At 43.5% G+C, this 17,408-nt stretch overlaps 1 protein-coding gene across 9 annotated transcripts in view; it reads right to left on the reverse strand.

The window, feature by feature from the left end:
• ANK1 (ankyrin 1) overlaps positions 1 to 17,408 on the reverse strand; it is a 350,835-nt gene that overhangs the window by 197,168 nt on the left and 136,259 nt on the right. The window contains exon 1 of one of the 9 annotated variants that reach the window (XM_088455877.1): positions 5,340 to 5,463. The exons of the other annotated variants lie outside the window; for them this stretch is intronic. Within the exon in view, the coding sequence (XP_088312003.1) occupies positions 5,340 to 5,351 (12 nt within the window). The 5' untranslated portion in view covers positions 5,352 to 5,463. Of the gene's footprint in view, positions 1 to 5,339; positions 5,464 to 17,408 lie in introns of those variants that run through there. 9 annotated transcript variants of the gene reach the window in all.

Here is a 17,408-nt window from a genome sequence, read left to right on the forward strand (position 1 = left end):
GCAAATTATTCATATAAAGTGACGTTGTCCGACTTAAAATGGGTACACACTTGTCCAATCCTTCGGGGATCCAACTATAGACCAGACTGTTTACACAATCCTACTGGAAACCTAGACGCAGATTGAACACCAAATATATGCCTACATGCATGTCCAATGTTTCAGGAGATCTCCAATCTGCTGGCACAATCTGCTGAAATTATTGTGTCATCGTACACACTCTTCCAATATTTGGCAGACCAGCTGCCACTCACAGGCAAGGGCATAGTTAGAATAGGTGCAGGGAGTGCTGGTGCTACGGGTACCGGGCTTCCTCTGTGGCCCGATTCTTTCCCTGCACCGAGTTAGACTGCCATCTCCTGATCCCCGGCTGTTCTATTCTCACCAGTGTACTGCTGCAGGGCATCAGCTGTAACTGGTCCGACCGGCTCCAGCTCCGTCTCTCCTCACTGACTGATTTATTAGTGAATCATAACCTTCTTATATACCATGTTATATCATAAACTAGAAATATATATATATATATATATATATACATACATACAGTATATATTGTTTTTGTTTGTTTATAATATTTACTATATGCTAATCACCATTCATTTAATCCTGCATTTCAGCTAAATAGCACATCCAGTATTACAAGCAAAATGGATAAACTGCAAAATAATTTGCACAGGGAGGAAATTTTACTATGGGGCCCCCGTAGATCTTGCTATGTCCCTGATTGTATGTAGACCATCGAGTATGCGTACAACCCTGAGTCATCCCCAAAGTACCTTATACTGTGAGATATATCTTTAGTAATGCACGGCTGTCCAAATATTCATGAGTTAGGCCAAACTAAAACGTGTAAGCAATGCTGTGAACATTCTCCAGAAAGCTTTTGAGTTCAGCACCAGCGACAGCACCAGTATTTGGACAGCACTGTGACTGTGTCAGGGCTTTTTATGGCAAACAGCATAATGATTTTCCTGCCATTAGCACAGGAAATGATGTCTTGCTTATAACAGCACAGCTGCAGGTGATAATGTATCTGTCCATCTCTTTCTTGTAATATGGCAGCTTCCAATTACATTTATACTGTTGGTGATGTTGTACATAACAAAATGTGGGACAGCCGGAACATAAAACTATATTTACGGGTGCAAAATTGGGGCCCAATGTGTACTTTGGGGAGAATTCATTAAGCCAGGAGGTTTACCCCCAGCTAGTTGATCACGCTGCTTAATTCAATTAGCTATGGGAACCCTTTGCGATAATTACCAGGGGCAGGAGATTTCCTCACAGGAGCTGCAAGGAAAAATCTGTGTTGATATGAAGATTCTGCATTGTAACGAGCTGGGAAACCCATTGTGGAATCAATTGGTTAGCGTGTGTTAACCCCAGTGTTTATTTCACGGTATACTTGCCAACCTTATGGCGGTCATCCACTCTTGCACATGTAGCGCTTGCGTACCCCAGGAACGCCTTTCTGAACATGGAGGTGGCAAGTTCAAGTTTTCTGTAACTGTAACTTACACATTGTTAGACTGTTCATGCGTGTAAGCATAATAAATAGGCCACTCTTAAAATAGTTCTGCACAGTGAAAGTAGTGAAGCTATGGAAAGCACTCCTACAAGAAACGTATTGTCAGGTAATCATAGAACAGGCTCAAGTCATAGTTAAAGGAAACCTGTCACAATAGGTTTTATTAGTGGTTTCATAATGCAGGTGGAGCAGCGCCCTGTCTCAACATTGGTTGGCGCTCTATACCCCCTGCCATGCATGCCTGAAAAGGGGGTGTGGCCTAATGTCCATAGACCATGCCCCCTGGATGACATTATTTTGGGGAGTGCCCGTGTGGCACGCCTCCCGGGGGCGAGCCCAGCACTCCGGACTCCGGTAGCAGCTGGGCTGCCTTCAGCCGCCTCCTTCGACCCTTGGGTGGAACAGCTGGACAGTGCCCGAAAAACGGGACTGTCCCACTGATATCGGTATGGTTGGGAGGACTGTGTCCTCTATGGGGTGGCGCCCCTGTTTGACTGAACTGGTCGAACGCCCCAAGAGCCAGCCCTGGTAAGTGCATAGAATATATGTTCTTCCTAGAAAAACACAGTGCTGTATACAGTAAATGTGTGAGAGTAGTCCCATAGCTTGTACGCTGTTCACAGCAGCAAATGCTTCCAATTTATTTTCATTTTTTATTACCCGTGTCCCATATTACATTTTAAAAGGGACACAGTTCAGCTATCAATCCTCTTATTATCGACAGCGTTGCAGTTACAGACAGGTCATCGCGCCCAACTCTAATCAACAAAGATGGAGAACTGCTATTAAGTTTATTATCATGATGTAAACAGGTGGCTCTTATATGGAGGTTTAAATTAGCTTTTAGTTTAGCTTTTGATATTTTACTCAAATCATAAGATGAATTCTATAAAATTAAAGGTAGCCAAATGTGTAAGTAAATATTATTTTAAATTGAGGTATAGTAACTCCATATTATGTAAGAATACCACTATTTCACCTCCACTATCTACTTCTTCCGCCCTCATTCTATTCTAATGGTGCATACACACGATCAGATTTTTCCTTCAGATATGAACGATAACGATTTAAAAATCGTTCAGTCGTTCATATCTGAAGGAAAATCGTTCATATCTGACATGCCTGAACGATGGACGATCAACGATGCGCGTTCCCGTTTGTCAGATAACGATATCTGACATCTGATGGGTTTGCAGTCAGACTTGGACGATTCCATTCATTTTAATGCAGTCAAAAATCGTTCAATCGTTCAAAACTTTGGTAAAATCGTTCAAATCGTTCAGATCGTTTAATCGTTCAATCGTTCATCTGACAAATCTGACAAGTCTGACAAATCTGACCGTGTGTATTAGAATTTGTGTTAAGAAAGGCCGCAAATGTAACCCAGGGGGCATGAGAGGCGCTGGCCTAAATTGCTGTTGTTACTTAGGAGAAATGCTGCGCAGGTACAAGGATTAAAAAATTATACACCCATATTTAAAAGATCACAGAGAGAAAGCAGACCCGTCGCCTCTTAACACTTAACAGAAACAATTTGGATCCACATCATAGCAACACAATGGTGGGTAGTAAAAGCGCTCAGCCTCTTCTACAGACATGTGGGGGATTGTATACAATGGGCTAATTGTAATAGATTGCGAGCCGGCACTGCTGCGGGAATACATGCGAGTATGCCCGTATTTTTAAAGCAGCAAGCATGTTAAAGGCTAAACCAAGCTGGTTTAGCCTTTAATATGCTTGCTGCTTTAAAAATACGGGCATACTCGCATGTATTCTTGCAGCGGCGCTGGCTCGCAGTTTATTACATTTAGCCCAATATATTTTAATTTTGTGGACTGTAGGCCATATTCAGCAAGGATCGTAATTGCAAAGCTGCACGCAGGCTATAGATATATGATGTATGCACGCAGGCTATAGATATATGATGTATGCACGCAGGCTATAGCTATATGATGTATGCACGCAGGCTATAGATATGATGTATGCGCGCAGGCTATAGATATATGATGTATGCACGCAGCCAGCTTTGCAACTGCGATCCTTGAAGATATGGTAATGCACCATTATTCATCACACCTCCTATACATTACTTATCCGAGCTGCGCTGTCCAACGCAGCATCGGATAATCTGCGTACCATCGGCAGGCTGCGGTGACACATGGGGTCCCGCAGCCGGCCGCCGCAGTTTAGAGGAAGAGGCCACGAAATCTCCGTCAGCGGAGATCCTGGCTTCTTCCCTCCTCCGCAACGGCGACGACACGCCTCACCGCCCCCTTCCCGCCCACAAACGGCAGCAGACTGTCAATCACTGCCAGTCTGTGAGCGAGTTAGCAGACCCATTCTGCACACTCGCAGAATGGGGCCTGCGCAGATTCCCAAACATCGGGAATCTGCGTTCACCAATGCACTGCTGGATCAGGCCCTGTGACTGTCCTTATGTGATTTATAGTAGCGCCCCTCTACATCTATTATACATGTAATGTCCAAAAAGTTAACTGAGTGTACTATCTGAATAAAGGGCACTATGTTATGGTGGATGAGCATACATTACTATATCCTATTATTACACTAAGAACAAAGTTGCAATACATTATTTTAGATGCGCTCCTGCCCCTGGATTGTAGCCATAATCCCAATGTCATATGCACTAAAAGTAAGCATGATGGTATTAGCCAACGGGTGTTTCGTTAATTCTAATATCATTTGAATAAGGATGAAATAAAAAAACTTTTTTCACAGTTGTTAAAGGACAGATTGGCATATTAATCATTTCTAAATATAATTATGTCAAGAATCGTTAAAAAATAAAAATATTTACCATTAGTTATCTGTGACATACGCGTATCTCACATTGCAGTGTCACTGTGACCCCCACCCTTCGCTCTGCTCACATGTGATAAGAGTGGGGTGGGGTGCGACACTCTGGCATGCAGAACAAACTCCATTTGCAACCCATATAGAACAAGTAACAATTTATATCATTTTAAATAACCGGAACCTTCCTAACTGGACCGTGCCATTCTGTGTGTATGCAATACTGGCAGCAAAAGCACTACGGCACGTTTACCGTCCTGTATGTGTACCCAGTACTGGCAATGCCACTCGCTGCCTTCCTTACTGGACTGTAACATCCCGTGTGTATGCAATACTGGTAGTAAAAGCACTACGGCACGATTGCCATCCTATAACATCCTATGTGGGTACTCAGTACTAGCAATGCCACCTTCTACATGGTTCCTCTAATATCTAACTGGTCTTTGCCAGGTAGATGCCAAAGAGTGAAGCAAGTAAAAGAGATTACATTTAATTCCTTCTGTATAACGAAAAACTGGCAGCTGACTACTAATACTGTATTTCCAGGGGATTATAAAACACAGGGGTGGTGGGAAACAACCTGAAATCTAAATTCATTATGATGATTATTTAGTAAGATGTGAAGTACTGTATTGTGGAGGGGAGATTGGGCTTCCAGGTACCCAAACTCACATCATATATTTTAAACCTATTGATTTCCTATATTCACTATGGTATAGGGCTCCAGTAAACAAAGTAGAAAAAATATAATGGGAAAGTCGGGTCAAGTATTTTAAGCTTGATTTATAGTAATTCTACCAAATAGTAGAAAAACACCAATGTTATAAAGTCTATTGAAGGTTTGAGCATTGAATTCATAATAATTAATGACCGTGCACTCCGTCACAGAGAGAGAGTTTTATTAAGTCCTTGGAATCTCGCCTCTGGCATACAGCTTGTCATGCAGACAGTGTTACACCACCATTTACACCAGTCATTGCTAGCTAGTATCACTCACCTTAATGAACATAGTGACACAAAGAGGTGGCTGTCAGCCTCGGCATGTGTCTGTACCCTCCCGTCACAGTGTCTTGCAGAGTCTCTCCTGCACCTTCTGGCTCTATAATAGACAAGAGCCTCTTTTGCTATCTCTGTCTGCAGCCTCTCTCACTATCTGGCAGACCAGGCAGTGTATAGCCCCTGCCCTGCTCTCCTCCTCCCTAACTTTGTCTGTCTGCCCCCATGGGCAGTACATCTGTCCATAGCTTCACATGAGCCAGTCAGAACATGGATATAACTGGATGATAACTAAGCTGAGCAGTGGTTATATAGTTACAGCAATGTATAGCTAGGTCATATCTGACACCTACAGTGAGTAATTACTAACACACTTCTGTTGCCAGACTATTTATTCTGTATCATGTCATACTGTGTAAGGTGTCTCTAACACTGTCAGGTGAGGAACTCCACTGCTGACGAGAAGGATTTGTGGTTTTACAACATCCTTTATCCTTTATTCCCCGTTGGTTTTTATTTGATTTTCTGACAGTTCAGGATATTCCTAAATACTCTCCAGTTCCTTATAATTTCTTTTAGACCTAAAAAAAAAAGTATACGGGCCTTTTTTTCAAGCTTAAAACCATGGCTGTTTCTATATGGTTAAACATATTTTAGTAGTGGGGTAAACTGAAAAAAAGTACAACACAGTATTAAACTAGGCGCTGAGAGGTAGTAATATCTCTGTACACCACCGAAAGCAGCTGCAGATGGGTAGCCAACACAATATTAAAAAGACAAGGAAAACATAAGCAGCGCTATAGTGGTGTAAATGAATCACAGATACATATAAGTAAAATACCTTATTTATAAAAAAATATATAAAATATTCTATTAATCAACCTATAATGATAAGCATCCTGTACAAAATTTATTTGTAAACATACAGTGTACATAAAAATTACATCAACCAGTGTGTATAACAATCTGTGTGCAAATATATAAAAAATCTATTCAATGATTGTTAAGTTCAGTCCAGAGCAATGTAAGAAAAAAGCCAGAAAGCAGTCTCTGCTAATAAATATGTAAGTAAAATGATTGATGGAGCCGGCTTGTGACCTGCTGTGTGCTCCAATACAGTCACTCACCGCCGGTATCCAACCATTGTGGTGTATTAAAGGGGCAAACGGAGCTGGCTTGGGGCCTGCCAGATGATGGTCCTATGCGATTGTATCCCCTGATACCTCATGCATACACTCTTGCTGGTCTCCAGATATTGAGATGTGTAATAATGAGGGGGCCAGTGGAGCTGGCTTGCGAGCTGCCAAATGTGGCTACGATGCGACTAGGACCCCCCTTAGTCTCATAGATACTGGATCTCTATTGAGCAGAATGTGGCGTAACCTCAGTGGTGCAACAGCATGAAAATAATGATGCCCCTGGGTATCAGCACACCAGCGTGCATACTGTCATGGATAGCAGCAGGAAGGAATAATGAATTTCCCAAGCACCTACTTTCTTTGAAAAAAATCTGCTTGTCAGAAGAAACCGGTCAGAAGGTGTGCTTGGGAAAGGTTAGCTATTAGGTTTAGGCACCACGGAGGGGCTAGGGTTAGGATGCGGAAGGGGGTAAATTAGGGTTAGGCTGCAGACAGGAGGGGTTAGGTTTAGGCACCACCGGGGGGGGTTAGGCACTATGGGGGATGGTTAGGTTTAGGCAGTAACTGGGAGGATTAGGGTGTGGGGGAGAGAGGTTAGGGATAGGTTGCAGGAAGGGAGAGTTAGGGTTAGGGGGTGAAGGGGAGAGCGATAGAATTACTAAGCCCCTGTCGGGATTCTGAGCATCGGGATGCCGCTGTCTGTATTTTGACAGCCGGCATCCCAACTGCCGGTCTCCCACACCCAACCCAACCCAGGTGTAAAAGGGGCCAGGGTTGAATTCCTGGGTCCAGTGACCTGCCAATCCAACTCGGGTAACTTGCAGGGTTTAACATGGCAATGACTCGTGTAACCATGTAGTGTAAATGGGTACGTCCAACCCGGTTCCCGCTCATAGCATAGAGAGTTCCGGATTTTCCGGCACTTGGATGTCATCTCCAAACGCCGGCAGACCAGTTCCACTGCACCCGTGTGCAGTGTGAACGTCTGCAACCCGCGTCGGCACTGTGGTCTGAAGGTGGTATGTCCCGGGTCATATTAGTGGTGTTTGGTGAGGTCTATGGCTGGGGAGGAACACATGGAGATGGGTCTGAGTGCTGGAGGCCTGTCTTACCACCTACTCAGTGTAAGTCTCCCCTCTCTACATAAAGCTTCAGTGTCCATTGATTCTCCTACCGGCATCACTGTGTCTTTTCTTGCTGCTGCTGACTGAGCTACAATCTCTAAACACTGCAGTGCACTTCCTGGACACATGACACATCCAAAATGTCATCAGTGCTCAGAGGCATGTCTCTATTAGCTCTCTTTCTGTGCAGCTTGCTGCCTGAGGTGTGGCCCCACCCCAAGCTCTGCTAGCAGTGTATGACTGTACATAAGTGAGCCTGAGCTGTTTCTGCCTCATCTCCTGTCTCCCTGCAGTCCCAGGGAGCTCCACAGAGCTGGTGAGTGTTAACTATAAAAATTATTACAATAAACAAAGAAGATGTTTATAAGTTATAGATATCTTCTTTTTATTATACTAATAATTTTTATATCAAATCTCAGGAGTATGACAGGTGAGGCTCTGCCACCTCTGCCTACCCTGACAGCTTCATACTGCTGCCACTCCACAGCACCACACCACCAGAAACTTTATTTGTTTTATACTTACTAAGGATCAAGTTACCCCTAGTAAATTAGTTTTGATTTGTCATATTGATTTCTTTGTATTGTATTTATGTATCCATCATGTCATTCTAATACATGAGCATTTTGTATTGCGTTACACAATAAGGTAACATGCACTACAGCAAAGCTTTTGATTTCCAGCTCATGAATGGTGGTTCATGACTAGTGGCAATATGCTCATATGGAATCGGTATGTAATGCCGACGGTTGTTTAGCTGCCGGATTAAATACCGACAGCAGCAGCCCGGTGGGACAAAACCCTAAACCCTCCCCTCTCCCCCTAACCTTCCCTTAGGGGTGCCTAACCCTAACCTTCTCCATTAGTGCCTAAACCTAACCCCTCCTCCCCGCACCCTAAACCTAACCCTCCCGGGGAGTGCCTAACCCTAACCCCCCTAGTGGTGCCTAAGCCTAACCCCCCTTCCCCTACCCTAACCCTCCCGGGGGGTGCCTAACCCTAAGTCCCCCGGAGGTCCCTAAACCTAACCCTCCCCCACCCCCCGTGGCTAGATGCAAAGACACCCGGTATACCTTCGTTTCGGTATAACGGGTGTCGGGATTCCGTAGTGGGGCTAATGATAGGCATCAGAACATCGCAAGACTGGTGAGGACGTATTGTTTCTACTTATACCAACTTTTATGGGACATTACCCTCCAGCGATAAATTTGTGGGAAGTACCATCTCTGTGGATTGTGCTCCCACTATAAGAGGAGCTCTAAGTATTCAGTTACATTGTCTCAATTTGGCCCAGTGATACAAATAGGAAACAAGCAAGATTGATTTAAAATGTGTACACCTTCCGCCTGTCAGTTCTTAGGTTTTACAGCTGATATTTTATTTAATCAATTTTTTACTTTGGATACAATGATTATGCATATATATTTTTATCATTATTAAATTATTTGGATTATGATTTACGTGTATTGTGACGATTACGGTAGTGCATTTTTTTTTATTAATTAATTAGAAGTCCAGCGCTGCTATTTTTCTTCTGGGGAATATTCCTTATTTGGCATATAGATATCTGCGTACAGTTTTGTTCACTTTAGTCCATTGATACCTTCAAGGGTGCAACAAGGGCTGGTAAGAGTAGGCTGAGTACAGTAATGATTTGTTCGTATAACTGCGATATAATTAGGTGTAGAAATTTCTGTAAATATGCTTTTTATGACATCTATCTTTTGAAAGTTCTGGAGGACTCATGCAACAATACACAGTAATGATGATGACCAGGGCCGGCTCCAGGGGTCTGAGCACCCTGTGCCGTGTCGGTAAGCTGCGCCCTGCAATCGTGCGTGATCAAATTTGGGGGCGTGACCTAATTACCATAGGACACGCCCCCTAAGTGCCGTTATTTGGAGGCGTGTCCGCATGGCACGCCTCCAAATCAAGTCAGGCTGGGAGTAAAGCCCAGCCTCTCCTGTCTGCGTGCAGCATCCATTCACACTCCTGGGGTCCAGCACCGCCACGCAGTTGCGGCGGTAGGGGTCCACAACCTCCCAATTTGACCACCCGCAGGCCAGTTCGGCCCACGGGTGGAACAGCGGGACAGTACTGTCCTGCTGAAATCGGGATGTTGGGGAGGTGTGCGCTCTCTATGGGTGGCGCCCATGTGCGACCGCACAGGTCGAACAGCCCTAGAGCCGGCCCTGATAATGACTATCAGAAGCTTCTGGTTGGCTAATTGCGTATTGACCTTTCCACCTGAGGGTACTTACATTAGAGTTATATTAAGTTATACTAAGTGGCCATAAGGAGGGCTGTGCAGCTGGTGCTGTCGCACAGGGCAGGAAGCTGTGGGGGCAGTACCAGCCGTACTCACCCTACCAACGCCCTTCTCCGGCTCACGGCTCCTGTACTGTGTTGGGAGAGACATTATGTCATCTCCCACATTTCCGCGTGTCTGTAGGATGCTCAAGGGGCTGGTGCAGCACAAGGCGCAGCGCACCCTGTTACAGGGCTGCGTGTAAGTTCTATGAAAGTACACCTGCTGGCTACATCTACTGGGGGCATTTTATATGCACTGTACCAATAACAAATGAGAATGTAAAGTGCCTCATACCTCAGTGATGTCGCTAGTACTTAGTAAATAGACTAGCTGAATAGTGGGTCATTCCAGTGACGTACGGTGAGGTACATGATTGGGGAGGCACTGGCTAGTATCATAGTACATACATGAACCCCAGGGTTAGGCATTATACAAAGGGGCAGCAATATACCTGTATACTGCTGAAATTTTTTTACAGTAAAAAGAATATACCTAAGTATGAGAGGAAAGGCTCTGCCTCATCTGACTCACCTGACCACACATCACTGGTTTATTCCATAAAATTACTACACCCACTACTATAATTTAATATAATCGGGGTGTCCTGATATATGAGTACAGTAGCCTTAATCCATACTTACAAATCTTCTCTCTGGGAGAAGCCCGGAGAGGGGATACAGTTGGCCGGTGATGGGGGCAGTACCGGCCTATTAGAGTCCCACCAGAACCTGTACCCCACCCCTGTAATTCATTACCCACCACCAGCACATATATCCTTCCCCTGTAACTCATTCCCCAGCACCTGTACCCCTCCCCCTGTATTTGCAGCGGGCAAAGGAGGGAATGTGCCAGATATCACGCACGATGCCGCTGCTCCTGGTCATTTATAGACAGAAATACCATTAGATTGTAATCTCTGTCCCCCTGACCTCATGTCTGCTCACCACCTTGTCCACCTGTGTGTCCTTGTGTTGTGCCTATTACATGTTCTCTACTGCAAATTATGTGTTTTTCTGTACCGTGCTTATTACCTCAGATATTCCGCACATTTTTCCTGTAGTTTTCCCACTTACGTTTCTTTAATGTTCTGCATGTTGTCTTTGCTTGCTCTGTGTTTTGCTTGTTGGACCCCTATGTTGTATATACTGTGATGTATTTCTATAGTGTACCTCGCTGTAGAAATTTGAGGAACTCTATAACCATGGAATTGGGCAAGCCCAGAGGTGGTGACTTCTGTGTTTATGTGAACAATATATGGTGTTCTGATGTTGCCCTTATTGAAACTTTTTGTTCTGTGGATTTTGAATACATGACGATTAAATGCGGGTCCTTTTACTTGCCCAGAGAAGTTTCGGTGGTAATTATGGTCGTTGTGTATATTCCAAACATGAGCCGTGCTATTGAACACTTTCTACAACACTCTTGCTTAATTACATCTTATGTTGAAGGTGAGTTTTTGTGGCAATCAAAATGTGGCCCATCACATACCTATCTCCTGAGGCTTCATCACCACAATAAAGGTGAAATAATGCTACCAGGGGGTCGGGAGATAGAGAGATCTCTCTCACCTTGGAAATTAACCTAAAAACCTGGTGCCACAAAGGACGGATCTTTGGACATGTCCAAAAAACATGAATTAGGTCCCCAACCAGTCCACAATTTTGCCAGCATTGACTGGAGACAGTGGGACATATTTTATGTAACCTATCAGGGGTCAAATACAACCGATGGATAAGTTTGTACATCATTTCAGTATGGGAGATGCATTTGGAAAAGGTGAAACACATACGAAATATAGAGTCCCACTCCTCCTCTGTAAGAAATCTAGACAAATCCATTTCCCATCTTGAAAGGGACAAAATAGTACCAGTTTCAGAGGGTCTTAACAACAAGCTTTACCACCAATTAAAACTCTCCAGCTAAAGAAAGTTTCCCCAATATCTATTTCGGAATAACTGTTCGTGGACCCTGATGCAGAGTTTGTAGTCAGTGACGTATTTGTAGATACTTATAAAAACAGAGAACCTTTCTTGGATATGGGCAAATGACAGTAGTTCCCCATTAGGCATAATATCACCCATAGACTGTGCACCGAAAGACGACCAAGTTGAAATCCATAAATCAAGAATCAAAGCTGCAATAGTTTCCAGAGTGAGACTGAGAGTAGGAAGATGAAATTCGTCCAACCAGGAAATCGCCTTATGCCTCGCAGTCACAGAGACCAATATAGCCATAGATGGGGAGGGTATTTGAGACTTACAGGCCTGCAGTAACCATAATAAATCAGTGAGTAGAAGGGGGTGAATACTGTTCTGCTCTAACTGAACCCAGGGTTTAGGGTTATCTACCACTAACCACTCCCCCAATTCATTTAACAAACACGCTACTTGGTATCTTTCCAAATTAGGGAGCGCCAAACCCCCCTTCAGTTTGGGCAGAGACATAATATTTCTAGATAACCTGGGTTTTTTTAGACCTCCAAACATATTTAGTAAACACACTATAAAACTTATGGAGTACAGAAAGAGGAAGTAATTTGGATATGGTGGGGAATAAATACATCAACATTGGTAGCAAAACCTGTTTCATCGCTGCAATACGTTCAAGCCATGAAACCTCCTGCAACATCCAATCAGCTGTTAAAATGGTACATTTCCTTAAAAGGGGCAAATAATTGCAGGCCACAATATCCCTAGACGTTGTGGGACATGAACCCCTAAATTAGAAAGACTCTGAGTCTGCCAAGCATAATTATATATTTCTTTAAGTCTGGATAAAAGTTCAGGGAGAATGTTAACTGGGAGTGCTTCCGTCATAAGTTGGATACACACCTGACAGATATATCTGCAGATGACGGTCATTCATACACACTGAACGGCCATCATCTGTCAGTCTGGTTGCAATCAATTTAGCGTTAATTTTTACATTAGTGTTTAAAGGGGCAATTGGTCTATAATTAGTAACCAGGGAAGGGTCTTTCCCAGGTTTAGGGAGAGCCCCGACTTGGGCTTCCACATTTCCTTAGGAAAAAAACCTTTGTCAGAGGCTTCATTATATAAAGGTGTAAAGGTGCCCATCCACTTAAAGGCATGAAAACGACTGCATGATTATGACATTGTAATCGTGCAGTCGTTTGTCTGTCTGTTATGTGCCTACACACATCTGTTATGTGCCCAGGCACATCAATCATCTGCAAACATGCTGAACCTGACGTTATTGTCGGGTTGTCCAGCATGTTTGCCCGATGATAGATGTCTAAACGACCAGCAGGAGAGCGCATCACTGGTCGTTTTAGACATTTTTCTTATCGATTTGCAAACGATTTATGAACGATTGAACGATAATGATATCGTTATCGCTCAATTTAATCGTCTAGTGGATGGGCACCTTAAGAACGGGTACCAACATGTTTTTAAAAGATTTATAGAAGGCATTAACCATTAATATAACCAACTGGACCTGGGGCCTTATCCAAAGCTAGCAAATCTATAGCTTTAGCTACAGTGTACCTCCTCAGACCAGGGAGCACATAAGGTTTGAAGCATATCTGGATAAAGAAGGTAGGTTCACAGTGTCTAAAATCTGGGAAATTTCTACTGTTGTTGGCAGAAAAGTTTGGGAATCATTAGCTAGATTATATAGTGTAGAATAATAATCAGCAAATGCATTTGCTACATCAAAAGGATCCGTCACCTATGCCCCAACCTTGTTAAAAATAGCATGAATTCGCTCCTTAGACATTTTCCCCTCAGTTTCTGAGCCAACATCCTGCCATCCCTATCTCCTTGTATATACATTTTTGCCTTGGTTTAAAAAAATTCTTGTGCACTTTGCGCAAGGAGAAAATGTTATATTCCTCCCGTTCTTTGAACAATTCTTTAAGAATAGCAGCATCCTGCGGGCTTATTCCAAATTCGTTATGCAAGTTTCTAATTCCATTTGTCACTGTAAATGAGCCCTTTTAAGTGGTGCAGCTGATTGAATAGCAGTACCCCTAACCACCGCTTTAAGAGCACCCCAAAATGTAAAGGTATCCGCGGGTGAATTGGTACTTAAATATGTACTAAGGGTACAGGAAAGAGCCTGCATGGATTCAGGATTAGAGAGGAGTTAAGCTCCTAACCGCCAAGATGGGGAGGTATACAGGCAGAACCTATAGCCCACTCTAAACTAAGGGGTGCGTGATCGGACCACGTCATAGGAAGAATGGAACACCGTCTTATCTGTTGCAGAGTCCATTTGTCCACCAAAGCCAAATCAATCTGGAATATGACTTGTGGACATGTGAATAAAACGTATAATCCCGAACCGTGGGATTCCTAGCTTTACAGGCGTCAAACAAGTCATACTCCGCTAGAACTCTCCGAAAGGCCAGAGAGTGGTCCCCGGGAGAAGTTATTTGTAACTTAACCGTGGAGGAAGATCTACAGTATCTATTGTCGGCTCAACAACCAAATTAAAATCCCCTAAAATAATAGTAGAACCTTTACAACAACTCTGTAATATTGTGCATACCCTCCTACAAAATGCAAATTGCTTCGTATTAGGGGCATATAGAGATACCAGAGTGACAACCTGGTCCTCTAATTGCCCAACTAAAATTAGGTAACGTCCATTAGGGTCTGAATGTTGGGACATCAAAATAAAGTTACAAGAGCGAGAACAAAGATTGGCTACACCAGCCCTCTTTGTATGACCATTGGCTGTATAACAATGAGGATAATAAATATCCGAGAATTTAGGGGGAGAGGGTGCAGCGAAATGAGTTTCTTGTAATGCTACCACTTGAGCTTTAACCTTAGCAAAATAACATAAGGCCTGCCTTCTAATTTTTGGGGAATTTAATCCCTTCACATTCAACGATAATACTTTAACTATAAAACTTAGACATTAAAGTACAAAACAAATGTACGCTAGACAGTAAGACACAGTAAAATAATTGCATCCATATCAAAAATAGCAGAGAAGGGTCTAGGGAGGGGGAGAGAGGAAGGGAAAGAAGAAAAAAAAAGGGGGGGAGAGGAAAAAACAAACAGTAACCATAACTGAAATAACTCCTAAAAGGAGTTAGAGGGGGTGACCAACCTAGTCGACACAAATAGAAAGGAAGGGGGGTAGAAGCCATTCTTCCACCATTCCAATTTCAAAACAAAAAAGTAAAATTTATCTTAGCATAATAACAGATAATGCTAACAGTGGAAACATGATACACTTTATAATATTGTAATATTTTAACATTATAATACTGTAAAAGACACCACATGAAATAGACAAGAAAAAGGACCCAACGACGTGCATCCGCATGAGAACGTCACGAGACACCCCAGTTGGGGCATTTTTTGCCCGAGGAAGACTAGGAATACGGGTAATCAGAAAGTCCGTGATAGGACTGGTGGGTAGCAGTTTCATAAAGATATCAGTGTTGAACTCTTTAAGGTCCATAGTGGTGACGGTTTCTGGGACTCCCCCGTATCTTGATGTTATTGCGGCAAGACCGATCTTCAAGGTCTCCAACTTTAATGCGTAACACTGTCACCTCTGTTTGGAGTTGCTCGTGAAGAACAATTACATTATTGTGAGATCCCACGACTTCTTCCATCTTAGTCTCCAGATGGTCATTGCGATCCCCCAGTCCATTGACCGTCTGTTGGCAAGATTGTAGGGCTGTGCGTAGTTCTGAGGTGATATCTTCCTTGAAAGATAATAATAATTTTATTTATATAGCGCTTTTCTCTTAAAGGACTCAAAGTGCTTTACATTTTAAAACACAAAATAAGCTTAAACAAGGGACATTAGTGAAATGCTTGGGGGAATAGGTGAGTCTTGAGTCTATTTTTGAAGGATTCTAGAGTGGAGGCCTCTCGAACTGTGCGGGGAAGTGAGTTCCATAAGGTTGGAGCCCCAAAACTGAAAGCTCAACTCCCAGACAAATTCCGGGAGATTCTAGGTACTGTTAATAGCCCTTCGTCAACGGATCGCAGTACTCGTGTGGGGACGGTACGGAATCAGAAGCTGCTTTAGGTACCTTGGGCCATGGTCATGTAGGGCTTTGTAAGTTAGTTATCCAATCTTGAAAACAGTTCGCCATCTGACAGGCAGCCAGTGAAGGGAGTAGAGAGTGGGTGTTATGTGGCTGCAACGGGGCTGGTTGGCTAATAGCCTGGCAGCTGCATTTTGTACCATCTGCAAGCGGTGCAATTCTTTTGCTGGGAGGCCGAGGTAGAGGGCATTGCAGTAGTTTAGGCGTGATGATATAAATGCATGTATGACTTTAGGCAGCTCTTCTGAGGGAATTAAGTGCTTGATTCTGGCAATGTTCCTCAGATGAAAGAATGAGGATTTGATTGTGGCTGATACCTGATATTTAAGTGTCAAGCCACTATCCAGGACAACACCAAGATTCCACACATGTTCAGTGTTTTGTAATTCTGATCCCTCAAGCTGAAGTCCTGTTGGTTGACTATGCTGTAGCCCTGACTTGTGACCTATCATAAGGACCTCTGTTTTATCAGGGTTCAGCTAAGGACTGTGCCATCAAGTCCACAGAAAGTTTTCAGGCGCTCAGTTAGAATCCCATGGTCCACAGTATCAAATGCTGCTGAAAGATCCAGAAGGATTAAGATTGAACAATCCCCTCTGTCTCTTGCCATCAGAAGATCATTAAGCACACATACCAGAGCTGATTCAGTGCTGTGTCTTCTCCTGAATCCTGACTGGAATGGATCATAAATATCATGGGTAGACAGGCGGGTTTCCAGTTGCTTTGCCACTACTTTCTCAATGACCTTTCCTAGAAATTGAAGGTTTGATACTGGTCTATAGTTGGTCATGCAGCCGGGGTCTAAATTAGGTTTTTTAAGAAGTGGTCTAACAATTGCTTCCTTTAGCGGTTCTGGAAAAATGCCTGTTTGCAAAGAGTATTGAACTATTTTTGCAATTACAGGGCCAATCATGTCCATACACCCTAAGAGAAACTTAGTTGAGGCAGGGTCCAGATCACAGTTGGTGGGTTGCAACATTCTGATAATTTGCTTCATAGAGCCCACAGTCAGGGGCGCATCATCGCCCAACTGGGAGGAGTAGGGTGTCGTTGGAGAATTTGTCGCGTGAGTCTGGGATACAGAACCTAGACTTTTATGGCCAGCACTTCCAGACGTGGACGGTACTGCTCCACCGGCCGACGAGCGTTGTTTAAAAAAAACTGACTGGAGGCAACGTACAGGACGCCTTATTGCGTGGGGTGCCATCAGGGAGGTAAAGTGGAAACAAAACAGAAATCACCAAGGTCACAATTTCCAATCAAGAGGGGTATGAATCCACAATCAGGGAACGGCGTCAGAACATTCGTAGGAGTGGTGGAAGAGAGTCACATAGTGTTAAACTATTGCCATGTGGGAAGCCTTTGTGAGTGACATACAGTATGCAGCTACACACTTTATAGAAAAAGTCAGGTGTAAATATGTGAGACTTTGACATCCACTATAAAGCATCCTTAT

Source organism: Taudactylus pleione, unplaced genomic scaffold, assembly GCF_031769625.1.
Source record: "Taudactylus pleione unplaced genomic scaffold, aTauple2 ptg000676l, whole genome shotgun sequence".
Taxonomy (NCBI): domain Eukaryota; kingdom Metazoa; phylum Chordata; class Amphibia; order Anura; family Myobatrachidae; genus Taudactylus; species Taudactylus pleione.